This window comes from Cervus elaphus, chromosome 23 (assembly GCF_910594005.1).
Source record: "Cervus elaphus chromosome 23, mCerEla1.1, whole genome shotgun sequence".
NCBI classification, from domain to species: domain Eukaryota; kingdom Metazoa; phylum Chordata; class Mammalia; order Artiodactyla; family Cervidae; genus Cervus; species Cervus elaphus.
Window position 1 is genome coordinate 20,312,472 of NC_057837.1, and position 16,766 is coordinate 20,329,237.

A 16,766-nucleotide genomic window follows, 5' to 3' on the forward strand; every position below is an offset into this window, starting at 1 on the left:
ATTTATACATAGTTCACTTATTATGCCTAGATCTTAAATCAATTTTTAATTTGTTTCAGTATATTAAATCAACTAGAAATCACAAGTTTTTCATAGTAGTTTACTTTTGTGACTTTTATCCTTTTATAAAAATTTTAATAAGCAAAACAACAAAATACAAAATTATCATATTCATTCGAATCTGTTTCTGGACTTTTCATTCAGTACCAAATCTAGAACCACACTGCTTTAGTAATATATTTTTATGTCTTATATTAATTTTTGATGAGAAAATCATAATTGTTCTTCTGTAAAATAACCAGTTTCTTATCTCAATATATCTTATAATTCTGCTAAGCTCAAAAAGACTCCACCTATATCTAGAAATAAATTACTTTAAGTGTGTATATCAGTTCTCTCTCTAGCTTACTATTTTGGAGAAAATAAACATCAAATTTTATCAATATATTTCTACTACATTAAATGGAAATACTATAAGCTGGCAAAACAATACAATATATAGATTCTTGGTTTACAAATTAAAAATTATTCATTTAAAAAGTTGTTTAAGGATATTTTCTTCAATTTTTCACAATACGAAGGAACATGACATCTTTTACCTGTAAAGCTTGTTTCAGTTGTTCCCGAAGAACTTTGTTCTCAATTTCCAGAGCATGTGCTACTTTCTAGGATGTAATATGGGGTGGGGGAGAAAAGTATTCATTTGTTTTTTTTAACTAATTTATTGTCATAATTATTATCTTTCTAAAACCCATAGATAGCCAAGATGATGACTTGAGCACACACATTTACTACATACTTCTTAGGCACAATGACAGATAACTTACAGCTCAGCTGGTGAACAATCTGCCTGCAATGCAGCAGACCCCGGTTCAATTCCTAGGTTGGGAAGATCTGGAGAAGGGCTAGGCTACCCTCCAGTATTCTTGGGCTTTCTTGGTGGCTCAGCTGATAAAAGAATCCGCCTGCAATGTGGGAGACCTGGGCTCTAATCCCTGGCCCTGGGATGGGAAGATACCCTGGAGGAGGGAATGGCTACCCACTCCAGTATTCTGGCCTGGAGAATTCCATAGACTGTTTAGTCCATGGGGGTCACAAAGAGTTGGACAGCGACTTTCACTGTCACTTTCCTAAGAATATAGCAGAATCCAGAGCTCCAGCAACATGACATTCCCAACGTCCAAGGTACAATTAAGAGTAATTCGAATTTGAAGAAACAGGAAAATGAGACTTACTCTTAAAAGAAAATCTACAGGAAAGGTGATTGAAGATGGGGCATAGCAAGAACCTCCTCCCATGGATCAACAAATATACACCTGCAAAGAGATTAACTCCCTGTGAAAAGAACCTTAGAACTAGTCAAACATGCTCCACAACAAAGAATAAAAAGGACTACATCAAGACAGGTAGTAAAGGAAAAGAAACACTCTCACTAAAAACCATACCCCCAGCATGATGGCACACAACAGAGAGAGATCTCACCAGACAGGCACTTTTGCCAGGGGAGCAAAGAGCTGGTGCCCACGTCAGGAACCCTGGCTCCTGGATCTACACCAGAGAGAGGAAGCCCTGAAATGCCTGGCTTTGAAAAGCAATAGGGCTGACATCCAGTGGTCCCAAAGTGCTACAGAAAACTCAGACTCCCTCTTAAACATGGGCTTACATGTGCTCAATTAAACTATGACAAAAGAAGCAAGAATATACAATGAGGAAAAAAGAGCCTATTCAGTAACTGGTATTTGGAATACTGGAATACAGTGGAACTGGACTACCTTTTACATCATATACAAAAATAATCTCAAATAAGTTAAAGGCTTAAATATAAGACCTGAAACCATGAAACATCTTGAAGAAAACACAGGCAGTTAGCTCTCTGAAATAGGTCTTAGCCATATTTTTTGTAAATGACTCCTCAACAAAAGGAAACAAAAGTAAAAATAAATGGAACTACATCAAACTAAAAAGTTTTCATGTCAAAGTATCAGCAAAACAATACAGTTATCTAGTAAATGGGAGACGATATCTGCAAATGATATATCCAATAAGGGATAAATATCCAAAATATAAAAGGAATTATACTAGTCAATATCAAAAGATCAAACCTAGAGGGGCGGGATGGGGAGGGAGACGGGAGGGAGGTTCAATAGGGAGGGGATATATGTGTATTTATGACGATTCATGTTGAGATTTGACAGAAAACAACAAAATTCTGTAAAGCAATTATCCTTCAGTTAAAAAATAAATGAATTAAAAAAAAAAAAAAAACTGAGCAGAGTACCTAAACAGACATTCTTCCAAAGGAGACAGACAGACAACCAATACATAAAAAGATACTCAATATCACTAATAATCTGGGAAATATAAACCAAAACCACAGTGAGATACTCCCTTTTCCTGGTCAGAATCATGAGTATCAAAAAGAAAAGAAATAACAAGGGGAAGGATATGAGGAAAAGTGAATCCAAATACACTGTTGGTGGGAATGTAAATTGGTACAGCCATTGTGGAAAGTAGAATCGAGATTCCTCAAAAAATTAAAAATAGAATGGCCATATGATCCAGTAATTTCACTTCTAGGTACTTACCACCTCCCCCCAAAAGCCACTAATTCAATAATATATGCACCTCTATGTTCACTGCAATCCCTGATATTTTGTTAAAGCAGTCTGAAGGGATTAAGACATGGCCCAAATAAACTAAAATGCCAGTTTAAAGACTTAATAACATGATGGAATTATAATTTTTTTAAATACACAAAATGCTGTTCTATATAAAATCACCAGACAGATTTCTAAAATGGCCTCCAGGATCTCCATCCCTAAGGTTATGCTCTGTATAATCCACTCCTTTTGAGTGTGGATACCACCAAAGACTTGCTTTTAGCCAACAGATAATGCACAGTGATGAGATGCCACTTTATTAGACTGCACTATACAGTCTAATATACAGTTGACCTTTCAACAAGATGGGTTTGAACCACATGAGTCCACTTATACAAGATATTTTTCAATGAATATAGTACCCATATTTTCACTTTACAGATGTTTAACTAAATGTGGGGGAAGTTTATGTCTGGTTAGAGATCACAATATGTGGAATCAAAAGAACTAGGATTTGAGTCCTGATTCTATCCAAGTCATTTTACCTTTGTGCCTTTTGGTGAGTCATTTATCAATTCTTTTGTTTCTGAGGCAGAGATAGCAGTATGCAAATTTTCAACTGTGAGGGAGTGGGTGATATCCCTAACCCCCATGTTGTTCAAGGATCAATTATATAGCTACCGTGAAAAGGTATCATTCACGATCATGTTATTCATGTTATATTACATAAGACTCTCTTAGCAAAAAAAGAAGAAAGAGGGAAAGAGACTCAGCTGGGCTTTAAGAAGATATAAGATGCTATAATATAAACTGTTTGTGGAGAAGGCCACTGGCTAAGTGCCCCAGTCTGACAACTACAAAGAACTTAAGTTTGCCACTTCCACTTGAGCTTGGAAGAGGACCCCCAAGTGACCAGAAAAAAAAAAAAAAAGCCTAGCCAACACCATGATTGCAGTTTGGTGAGTCCTTCAGCACAGGATACAGCTAAGCTATGGTCAAACTTCTAAGCCATTCAAACCATGAAAACAATTTAATTATTTTAAGCTGCAAAATGTGAGGTAACTTGTTATGCAGGAATAGAAAACTAATACCATAAAGTTGTTCCTTTTATATTCAGTATCTCAAGAAGTACTCTCATTTTCTTCCCAAATTTATGTTATTTGATTCTTGAAACATGCAGGTATATACTTGTGGGACACTTAAGTCCAGTCACTCACTGGAAGAGAGTGACCAAATGGGTGACATGATGCTCTGATGGTTAAGAAGTTTTAACTTTCAGCAAAAGATAGTTTATCAAAGAGAAGATAAAATAAAGGGTTACTTGTATTCTTTTCAGAATACACATGGATCACATGAAAAAGAGTGAGCTATACTAACAATCTCCGAAATATTTTTCTATTCACCTCTTGCATCTCACACCTTTCTGAGATAGATGGGACAGCTATTATTTTACCCATTTTAGTGATGAAAGACAAAGTTCAAGTAGGTTAAAGGGACTTGTCCAATGTCACTTAACTAGTAAGTCTGTTCTGACTCATAATATGTGTTCTTTCCTCTGTGACATTGCCTATAATTGAGTGAATAACAGTCATTTTCATAACCTTGACAGTAAACATATCTGAATTCACCATTTGATTTTCTAAAACTTGCTGAAAAAAGTCAACCAACAGTAAAGAAGCATTATAAGAAGAAATTTAGTACACATGCACATACACAAACGCACATACACCTGTATTCACATACATATGTTGTCTATATAAACAGTTATCAGAGCATTATTAATCAAATTTAGATGCACAGGGAGAGATTCTGTGTTACCTGGACTTGAGGCACATTTTCTTTTACTTTAAGCTCTTTCCCTACAGACTTCTTCCTGAAAAAGAAATATTTTTAAATATATCATAATGTTTTATGATATCTGATGACTATGCTTTCTTGATGAGTACTTAAATCATTTTAAAGAAAAGAAATTTTGAGAGGTGCACTCAAGACGATGGAGTAGGAACACTGTGAACCTAACCTCCTCCCAGAGGCACATCAATTAGAACTATTTACAGAGCAACTATTGATGAGAATGACATGAAGACCAGCAGAGAAGATTTTCCACCAACAAAGATATAATGAAGTTAATTACTATAATGAGATGAATATGAAGGGCAAAGACAGTATAGTGAAGAACCACACTCCTGAGTAGATGACCCACAAATGGCAGCATAATCACAATTGCAGTGGTTCTCCCCCAAGGAATGAGGGGTCTGGGTTCCACATCAGGCTCCCTACCCCATGGGTGCTATACTGAGAAGACAACTCCCAAGAATATCTGGCTGTGAAGGACAATAGAGCTTGCATATTGGAGAGCAAGAGGGCTGAATCTATGTAGGAAATACAGAGCCTACTCTTACAAGGAGCATACAAATCTCACATGCTCTTAGTCCCCAGTACAGGGGCAGTAATTTAAAAGAAGCCATGGGGCTTCCTTGGTGGTTCAGTGGTTAAGAACCTGCCTTCCAATGCAGGGGACACAGGTTCAATCCCTGGTCAGAGAACTAAGACCCCATATGCCATGGGGCAACTAAGCCTGCGTGCCACAACTACAGAGCCCAAGCACTACAACAAAGATCCCACAAGTTGCAACTAAGATCCAATGCAGTCAAAAATTAAATAAATAAATATTTTTTAAAAAATTAAAAGAAGCCAGGGTTGGACCCGGTTGATCTTGGAGAGCCTCCTAGAGAAGCAGGAGGCAGCTGAGACTTCCTCTGAGGACACAGAGGTGGTGGCAGCCATTTCTGTGAGCTCATTCCACCATGAGGACAAAGTGCTGGCAGAACCATTTTGGAGTCTTCCCTCTAGATTATTAGTAGTTAGTCTAATAGTCTAATTGGCTTATCCACTCACCAGCCAACTGACACTAATCCAAGACATCCCTGAACCCCAGCCTGGGTACCCAGCCCTGTCCACCAGAAGGCCAGCAGCCACTACACAAGGCATAGTCTAGCACCCTACCTCAGGAAACAAAAAATCTCAAATAAACAATCTCACCTTACACCTAAAGGAACTAGAAAAAGAACAAAGTCCAAAAATTAGTAGAAGAAAAGAAAAAGAAGTTGGAGCAGAAATAAATGAAATAAAGATTAAAAAAAATTTTTTGAAGATCTATAAAACTAACAGTTGGTTTTGCAAAGTTAAACAAAATTGATAAAACTTTACCCAAACTAAAAGAAAAAAGAAAGAGGGGGCCCAAATAGAAAGTGAAAGAGAAGTTATAAAAAAATTAAAGAAGTTACAACACACACCACAGAAATACATAAGAGATTAGCATAATTATACACAATAAAATGGACAACTTAGGAAAAAATGGACAAATTCCTAGAAACAGACAATTTCCCAAGACTAAACCAGGAAGAAATAGAAAATACAAACAGCATGATTACCAGAAATGAAATTGAATCAGTAATCAAAAAACTCCCAATGAACGAAAGTCCACAATCAAATCACTTCATAGGTTAGTTTTACCAAACATTTAAGATATAATTAACACTTAGCCTTCCCAAACTATTCAAAAATTTAAAGAGAAAGGAACACTCTGAACTCATTATATGAGGCCAGCAAAACCCTGATATTAAAACTAGACAAAGATACTACAAAAAAGGAAAGTTACAGATCAACATCACTGATAAATATAGATACAAAAATCTTCAACAAAATATTAGCTAACCAAATTCAACAATACACTAAAAGGATTACAGGACTTCCCTGGTGGCCCAGTAGTTGACAGTCTGCCTGCCAGGGCAGGTGACATGGATCTGATCCCTACTCCGGGAAGATCCCATATGCTGTGCAGCTACTAAGCCCATGCACCACAACTACTGAACCCATGCTTTAGAGTCTGTGTGCCACAAGAGAAGCCACTGCAATAAGAAGCCTGTGCACCACAACTAGAGAGCAGACACTGCTCAATGCAACCAGAGAAAGCCTGCAGGCAGAAATGAAGACCCAGTGCAGCCACAGATAATTTTTTTTTTAAAAAAAGGATCATACACCATGATCAAGTGGAATCCTAACCATTGTTGCAAGGATAATCTGACATCCAAAAGTCAATCAACATGATAAAGTACATTAACAACAAAGAATAAATATTATACTATCATCTCAATAGATGAAGAAAAACTTTTGACTAAGTTCAAAATCCATTTATGAGAAGAACTCTAAACAAAGTAGATACAGAGGGAATATACCTCAACATAATAAATGTCCTATATGACAAACCCAAAGCTAACAACATACTCTATGAGAAAAAACTGAAAACATTTCCTCTAACATCAAGAACAAGACAAGGATGCCCACCACTTTTATTCAGTATTTTCTAGCCACAGCAATCAGACAAGACAAAGCATAAAAGGAATCCAAATTGGAAAAGAAGAAAAAACTGTCACTGTTTCCACATGACATGATATTTTATTTAGAAAATCCTAAATATGCTATTAAAAAAACTATTAAAGTGAACTCAGTAATGTTAAAGGATACAAAATAAACATACAGAAATCTGATGTGTCTCATACACTAACAACAGACCATTAGAGAAATTAAGGCGATTCCCTTCACTGTTCATTTGAAACTACAACCACATTGTTAATTGTTAATTATATCCCAATGCAAAATAGAAAGTTAAAAAAAAGAGAGAAATTAAGAAAACAATCCCAGTCACAATTGCATCAAAAAAGAATAAAGTACTTAGGAATAAATCTCAAGGAGGTACAAGACCTGTACCTTGATACCCATAAGAAAATGATAAAAGAATTAAAAATAACATAAGCAAGTGGAAAAATAGTTCATGTTCATGAATCAGAAGAATTAACACTGTTAAAATGACCATACTAGTCAGAGAAATCTATCCATATAAAAATACTGCAGACATTTTTCACAGAACTAGAACAAATAATCCTAAAATTTCTACAGTAACACAAAAGATCACAAATAGCCAAAACAATCTTGAGAAAAAAGAACAGAACTGGTGGTTATCATGTACCCAGATTCCAAGATTTGGTAATATAGTTTGAAATCAGAGCACAAAAACAGACACACAATTCAATGAAACAGAATAGAAAGCCCAAAAATAAATTCATATGTATGTGGTCAATGAATCTAAGACAATGAAGGCAAAAATGTACAATGGGAAAAAAACATCCTTTTCAGTAAACATTGCTGGGAAAACTAAACAGTTACATGTAAAAGAATGGACTACATTCTCACACCACATACAAAAATAAACTCAACAGTGTGGAGATTTCTTAAAAAACTGGAAATAGAACTGCCATATGACCCAGCAATCCCACTTCTGGGCATACACACTGAGGAAACCAGATCTGAAAGAGACACGTGCACCCCAATGTTCATCGCAGCACTGTTTATAATAGCCAGGACATGGAAGCAACCGAGATGCCCATCAGCAGATGAATGGATAAGGAAGCTGTGGTACATATACACCATGGAATATTACTCAGCCATTAAAAAGAATTCATTTGAACCAGTTCTAATGAGATGGATGAAACTGGAGCCCATTATACAGAGTGAAGTAAGCCAGAAAGATAAAGAACATTACAGCATACTAACACATATACATGGAATTTAGAAAGATGGTAACGACAACCCTATATGCAAAACAGAAAAAGAGACACAGAAGTACAGAACAGACTTTTGAACTCTGTGGGAGAAGGTGAGGGTGGGATGTTTCGAAAGAACAGCATGTATATTATCTATGGTGAAACAGGTCACCAGCCCAGGTGGGATGCATGAGACAAGTGCTCGGGCCTGGTGCACTGGGAAGACCCAGAGGAATCGGGTGGAGAGGGAGGTGGGAGGGGGGATCGGGATGGGGAATACGTGTAAATCTATTGCTGATTCATGTCAATGTATGACAAAACCCACTGAAAAAATAAATTAAAAAAAAAAAAAAAGACTTAAATATAAGACCTGAAACCGTAAAACTCCTAGAAGAAAACGTAAGTGGTACACTCTAACACTGATGTTAGCCATATTTTTGGCATATGTCTCCCCAGGCAAGAGAAACAAGAAAAAGTAAACAAATGGAACTACATCGAATTAAAAAGCTCTGCACAGCAATGGAAACTATGAATAGAATGAAAAGTCAGGTTACTATATGGAAAAAGAATTTCCAAATATATCTGATAAGGGTCAATATTCAAATACAAAAAACTCCCACAACTTAATATAAAAAAACCCCCAAACCTGATTTTAAAATGGCAGAGAATCTGAATAGACATTTTTCTAAACAAGGTATCTAGACAGCTGACAAAAGATGTTCAACATTACTAATCATCAGGGAAACACAAATTAAAATCTCAATGATATATCCTTACACCCATAAGAATGGCTATTACTGGCAAAAATGTAAAGAAAAGGGAACCCATAGTGCTTTGATGTGGGGAAAGTAAATTGGTGAAGTCACTATGAAAACCAGTGCAAGAGTTTTTCAAAAAATTAACACTACTACCACATGATCCAGAAAGTCTACTTCAAGTATTTTTCCAAAGAAAACAAAAATACTCTCCACAAAATGCCCCACGTTTATTGTAGCATTAATTACAATTGCCAAGTAATGAAAGCAAGTACTCAAGTACGCATCAACAGATGAATGGATACAGATATAGTGTATGTATGTGTGACATATACACACAAATACACACACACACACATATGTATATGTGCTTAGTGACTCAGTCATGTCCAACTCTTTGTGACCCCATGGATTGTAGCCTGCCAGGCTCCTCTGTCAATGGGGATTCTCCAAATAAGAATACTGCAGTAGGCTGTCCAGGGGATCTTCCCAATCCAGGGACTGAACCCAGGTCTCCCACACTGCAGGCAGATTCTTTACCATCTGAGCCACCAGGGAAGCCCCATATATATATGTGTGTGTATCCATACATACATACATACACACACACACACACACACACACACATATATGACAGAAAATAACTCATCCATAAAAAAGAATGAAATCGTGCTATCTGTGACAAAATGGATGGACCTAGAGGGTATTAGGCTAAATGAAATAACTCAGGTAAAGAAAAATACTGTATGATTTCACTTATACATGGAATCTGAAAAACAAAACAAATGAACAAACACAGCAAAACAAGCAAACTCATAGATACAGAGAACTGGTCGTTACCAGAAGGGAGGAGGACAGAGGGATAATTAAAATAGGTAAGGAAAATTAAAAAGTACAAACTTCTAGTTATAAAATCAGCAAAAGTCACGGAGATATAATGTACAGAATAGGGAATATAGTCATTAATATCATAAATAACTGTCTGACAGACAGGTGTGATTATTTTGAAACACATTAAAATATCAAATTACTATGCTGTATGGTGGTGGTGGTAGTTTAGTAGCTAAGTCATGACCGACTCTTGCAATCCCACGGACTGAAGCCCACCAGGCTCCTCTGTCCAAAGAATTCTCCAGGCAAGAGTACTGGAGTGGGTTGCCATTTCCTTCTCCAACTACACTGTATACCTGTAACTAATGTATCAATTGTACCTCTAGAACTAACACCCAAAAAAGATGTCCTTTTCATTATAGGGGACTGGAATGCAAAAGTAGGAAGTCAAGAAACACCTGGAGTAACAGGCAAATTTGGCCTTGGAGTACAGAATGAAGCAGGGCAAAGGCTAACAGAGTTCTGCCAAGAGAACACACAGGTCCTAGCAAACACCCTCTTCTAACAACACAAAAGAAGGCTCTACACATGGACATCACCAGACGGTTGACACCAAAATCAGACTGATTATATTCTTTGCAGCCAAAGATGGAGATGCTCTATACAGTCAGCAAAAACAAGACCAGGAGCTGACTGTGGCTCGGATCATGAACTCCTTATTGCCAAATTCAGACTTAAATTGAAGAAAGTGGAGAAAACCACTAGACCATTCAGATATGACCTAAATCAAATGCATTATGACTATACAGCGGAAGTGAGAAATAGATTTAAGGGACTAGATCTGATAGACAGAGTGCCTGATGAACTATGGATGGAGGTTCATGACACTGTACAGGAGACAGGAATCAAGACCATCCCCAAGAAAAAGAAATGCAAAAAAGCAAAATGGCTGTCTGAGGAAGCCTTACAAACAGCTGAAAAAGACAGAAAGTGAAAAGCAAATGAGAAAAGGAAAGATACACCCATTTGAATGCAGAGTTCCAAAGAATAGCAAGGAGAGATAAGAAAGCCTTCCTCAGTGATCAACACAAAGAAATAGAGGAAAACAATAGAATGGGAAAGACTAGAGATCTCTTCAAGAAAATTAGAGATACCAAGGGAACATTTCATGCAAAGATGTGCTCAATAAAGGACAGAAACGATAAGGACCTAACAGAAGCAGAAGATATTAAGAAGAGGTGGCAAGAATATACAGAAAAACTGTACAAAAAAGATCTTCACAACCCAGATAATCATGATGGTGTGATCACTCACCTAGAGCCAGACATCCTGGCATATGAAGTCAAGTAGGCCTTAGGAAGCATCACTATGAACAAAGCTAGTGGAGGTGATGGATTTCCAGTTGAGCTATTTCAAACCCTGCAAGATGACGCTGTGAAAGTGCTGCACTCAATATGCCAGCAAATATGGAAAACTCAGCAGTGGCCACAGGACTGGGAAATGTCAGTTTTCATTCCTGTCCCAAAGAAAGGCAATCCCAAAGAATGCTCAAACTATTGCACAACTGTACTCATCTCACACGCTAGTAAAGTAAAGCTCAAAATTCTCCAAGCCAGGCTTCAACAGTACGCGAACCTTGAACTTCCAGATGTTCAAGCTGGTTTTAGAAAAGGCAGAGGAACCAGAGATCAAATTGCCAACATCTGATGGATCATCAAAAAAGCAAGAGAGTTCCAAAAGGACATCTATTTCTGCTTTATTGACTATGCCAAAGCCTTTGACTGTGTGGATCACAATAAACTGTGGAAAATTCTGAAAGAGATGGGCATACCAGACCACCTGACCTGTATCTTGAGAAACCTGTATGCAGGTCAGGAAGCAACAGTTAGAACTGGACATGGAACAACAGACTGGTTCCAAATAGGAAAAGGAGCACGCCAAGGCTGTATATTGTCACTCTGCTTGTTTAACTTATATGCAGAGTACATCATGAGAAACACTGGGCTGGAGGAAGCACAAGCTGGAATCAAGATTGCCGGGAGAAATATCAATAACCTCAGATATGCAGATGACACCACCCTTATGGCAGAAAGTGAAGAAGAACTAAAGAGCCTCTTGATGAAAGTCAAAGAGGAAAGTGAAAAGTTGGCTTACAGCTCAACATTCAGAAAACTAAGATCATGGCATCTGGTCCCATCACTTCATGGCAGATAGATGGGGAAACAGTGGAAACAGTGGCTGACTATTTTTCTAGGCTCCAAAATCACTGCAGATGGTGATTGCAGCCATGAAATCAAAAGACTCTTACTCCTTGGAAGGAAAGTTATGACCAACCTAGACAGCATATTAAAAAGCAGAGACATTACTTTGTCAACAAAGGTCTGTTTAGTCAAGGCTATGGCTTTTCCATAGTCATGTATGGATGTGAGAGGTGGACTATAAAGAAAGCTGAGTGCAGAAGAATTGATGCTTTTGAACTGTGGTGTTGGAGAAGACTTTTGAGAGTCCCTTGGACTGCAAGGAGATCCAGCCAGTCCATCCTAAAGGAGATCAGTCCTGGTTGATCATTGGAAGGACTGATGTTGAAGGTGAAACTCCAATACTTTGGCCACTTGATGCGAAGAGCTGACTCACTGGAAAAGACCCTGATGCTGGGAAAGATTGAGGGCAGGAGAAGGGGACGACAGAGGATGAGATTGGTTGTATGGCATCATCGACTCAATGGACAAGGGTCTGGGTGAACTCTGGGAGTTGGTGATGGACAGGGAGGCCTGGCGTGCTGCGATTCATGGAGTCGCAAAGAGTCAGACATGACTGAGCAACTGAACTGAATTGATACTTCATAAAAAAGAAATAAAATTTCATAAGGAATGCATATTTTTATCAACTACACTTCAATTTAAGAAAAGAAATTCATACTTTTAAAAGTCATAAAATTCATAAAGCTTAAATATTAAATTACTGAATAACATTTGTCAATCTAACATCTCATTGGTATGATTAAAATATGCTAAGCTGAGATGGGAAAAGGATTTTCAAAGTACACTGGTCATTATTTCTTCTCTGATTTTCTCTTCCTCTCTTAAGAAAAGGCCATTAGTCTGGTAAGTTTCTTTTTAGACTTTGTGGAACTCTATAAAGATTGAATTGATAGTTTCCTTTTTACACTATATATTTATGTTAGGGTTTGATCAAGAAAATTCCAGTGGCATAAATTATTTTATATTAATAAGGAAAATATTCTCTTAATAAGGCCACTTTAAAATAACCTACATTAAAATCAGATACTTTTCTTCATAAAATAAGACAAGTAAGAAGTGCAGTAAATAGGAACAGCCCATACTGGGGAGAGGGGTTAACATACAAATCACAAATCATGAGCTAACACATCAATGAAATATTGTAAATTCGTTCATCTCTAAAATTATTTGGGTTTAATTTTGTCTACCTATATCTGAATATCTTGTAATTCTCTCTAACCCATTTTTAGTTCTTTGTTCTTCCCTTCTCAGCTTTCTCCCACCCATATCCTGGTCTGCTTATAAAACTATACGTTTGCTAATGTTGTGTTTTTAGAAATCTGTTAATAAATTATGTTTATATGACTTTAAATTGTGTAAAATGAAAATATAAATTTATAAGTAAAAAATATTAACAAGTATCTTTTTGTCTTACGCTTCTGAATCTTCAGATTTTCCTTTGTCCTTTTTCTTCTCTGTTTTCATAATTTTCTTTGTTCGCTCACTTGTAGCCTTTGTTTTCTGTATAGTTTTATATATGCCAGAAATAAATAGTTAGGAAGAAAATAAATTATAAATAAATACATTATAATATACATTATTCAGATTTCCATTTTACTCTGAGAATCACTATACTGTGTTTCAAGGGAAATTATCAAATAAAAGTGAAACAAAATTAATGATATAGCCAGAATGTTTGTTATAGTGCTATATAGAATATAATTCACCAAATAAGCTAATGCATATCAAACAAATTCCTCTGACAAATTACAGTCAGTTCTTCTATAACATTGTATATGCCATCTTGAAAATCACCTCCCTGTGAAAAATCATATGATAAAAACTGCAGGATATATGGGGGGGGGGAAGAGTCTAGGTTATGCAAAAACACTGTCAATGATACATGTCAAAAATCAAAACCTATTAGGAACATTACTTCAGTTTTACATAGTTAAATGATTAAGAAATAAGATACTATGAGAAACATAGCTCTTTATCTTGAAAAAGAAATCAAGTTTCTTTGTGGAAATGAGCATCAAACATATTTCAAGTTAAGAGCTATTAAGCAGTATTGGAAGGAAGCTTATCTGAAATTGAACAAAAATTTCTAATGCCTGGATTGGTGTGGTACACTCTATACCTGGTAAACTAAGGAAGCTTGCAGAAGCTACTTTCTACTTTTACCTAGTACTATTTGCTGATGAATTTGGGTGTAAGCAATTGTAAAATTCACATTATGCTCAAACTGTTCAGTCATGTTGGAACAAGTTTGCATTTCAAAACAAATATTATAGCAGAACTGACATGTTTTAAACTATTTTTGAACTACTATGTAGTACCAGGTTATTTTATACAAGAAAGTATAAAAAATTTGAAAATTAGATTACTAAAAATTTTAGACAAGCTTAATAATAGAGACCTATTATGATACTGAGAGGTTATTTCCTATTTCAGACCACAACTTCCAACAGATACGAAATTCACCATAGCAAAGTTCTCACAAGTTAAACACCAAGTGTGATAATTTCCATAAAACACAGAAAGTTAGTATAATAATACATTTTTAATGAAAATTGTTAAGATTGCCAAATAGTTTTCCAGCTTAAATCTGAGTTTTGGTATGTATTTCCTATTTAGAAAAATCTAATATATGGGCAATCAAAACACACTAAAATAATGAAAGGGATAAAAGAACTAAAAAATAATGAACATATCATCAGTGAGCTATGAGATAAATTCAAATGGATTAATATGCTTACAACTGGAGTTCATGATGGAGAAAACAGGTGGGAAAAGAATATTTAAATAATGGCCAATTTTTTTCAAATTTGATGAAAACTATATATCTGCAAATCTACAACAGTATAAGGAAAACCACCCCTCAAGACACATATAATCAAATTACTTTAAAGCAGTAATAAGAAGAAAATCTTAAAAGTGGACAGAGGAGAAAAGCAGACACAATAAGGAGAACACAGACTTCTTGTAACAAATAATGCAAGCCTAAAGAGAAAGGAACAACATCTTTAAAGCACTGGAAAGCGGGGGAAAGGTCAACCTAGAATTCTTTATTCAGTAAAAATATCTTTCAAAACTGAAGGCAAAATATTTTGTCCAGAAATCAAAGAGCAGCAACCCTGCACAACAAAATGACAAAGAATCCTTCAAAGAGAAGAAAAATGATATCAGATAGAAATAAAGGAAATAAACAAATAAAGAATACAATAAATGATAATTATTTGGGTAAATATAAACACTATTTTCCTGTTAATTAAACCTCTTTAAAGGGCAATATTTTACAACAAAACTAATAACAATGTGTTGTACAGTAGTAAAATGTTTAAAAACAATAGCACAAAAGCTGGAAAGGGACAAATGAAAGTATGTTTTAAGGTTCTTATACATAAAGTAATTTAATATCACATGAATAGGGACTACAATAAGTTAAAAACAAGATTGCAAACTCTAAAGCAATCAATAAAGCAACCTACTGAGCAGCAAATTAGAAAGTAATACAGACAATGCTACCTGAAAGCAGGGTGCTGTTGCAACACAATTAAAACTGTGGAAGTGGTTTTGAAATAAGGCATTGGGCAGAGGTTGGAGGAATTTTATGGAGTATAAAAGGAAATTCATGAAAAAATAATATGACAAAAGAAAAAATCCTTTAACCTGATACATTGTTTTGAGAGACAGAGAGAGAAAAAGAAAGGCAGGCTGACTGATCACAAGAATAAAAAAAATTCCCCTTGAAATCAGGAATAAAAAATGCCCACTTTCAACATGTCCATTCAGTATTATTCTAGAGATCTTTGCCAGTGTAAGAAAGAAAATTTGGGCTATCGTTTACCCATATCTTCTGAATAAAGATATGTCAATTATGCAAGTAGAAAATAAAAATCTAACCATTATGATAGTGTGACTAGGTTTGTAGATGCAAAATACAATACACAAAAATTTGATACGTTTCCCTAGCAATAGCTTTAAAATATTTTAATATACCAACTAACTTAGCATAGAAATAAAAGCTCCTAACATTAACATAACAAAGACATCTAAGACCTTTAAGAAGAAAATCATAATATTCATTTTAAGCGTTGTGAAACATTCCAAAATTGAGACATTTACTATTTGTTAATGAAAAGATGTATATTGATAGCCTATATATCTCTCAAATGTGATGCACTTCAGTGCAAGTGTAGAATTTGACAAGTTAATTCTAAAATTTACAAGAAAGTGCAAAGGCCCAAAATAAATAAATTCTCATAAGTAACAAGGTGGATTCACTTGCCCTACAAAATATCAGGACTTACTCTAAATATGAAATCATTAAAGGTCTCAAGTATTGGTATAGGAATAGACAAGGCCAACAGAAAAGAATACAGAGAGCAGAAACAGATTTTTTTATGCAGTGATACTCTCTAGCAACATCATACCAAAACATACATATCTAGGAGATCCTATTTAGGAAGCTATAGGAGAAAGCCAGGTGATAACAGGAAAGGAATAAATAAGGAGTCAGCAGACTGTTTTTCAGTCGCTCAGTGGTGTCTCTTTGTGACCCCATGGACTGCAGCATGCCAGGCTTCCCTGTCCTTCACCCTCTCCCACAGCTTACTCAAACTCATGTCCAATGAGTTCATTATGCCATACAACCATCTCGTCCTCTGTCAAGGCTGTATATTGTCACCCTGCTTGTTTAACTTATATGCAGAGTACATCATGAGAAACACTGGG

At 35.9% G+C, this 16,766-nt stretch overlaps 1 protein-coding gene across 1 annotated transcript in view; it reads right to left on the reverse strand.

Annotated features, from left to right (window-relative positions):
* CCDC7 (coiled-coil domain containing 7) overlaps positions 1-16,766 on the reverse strand; it is a 76,851-nt gene that overhangs the window by 35,420 nt on the left and 24,665 nt on the right. Inside the window, exons 13-15 of the mRNA XM_043883984.1 lie at positions 13,465-13,550; positions 4,419-4,473; positions 600-665 (exon numbers count right to left, since the gene is read on the reverse strand). Of these exons, the coding sequence (XP_043739919.1) occupies positions 600-665; positions 4,419-4,473; positions 13,465-13,550 (207 nt within the window). The remainder of the gene's footprint in view (positions 1-599; positions 666-4,418; positions 4,474-13,464; positions 13,551-16,766) is intronic.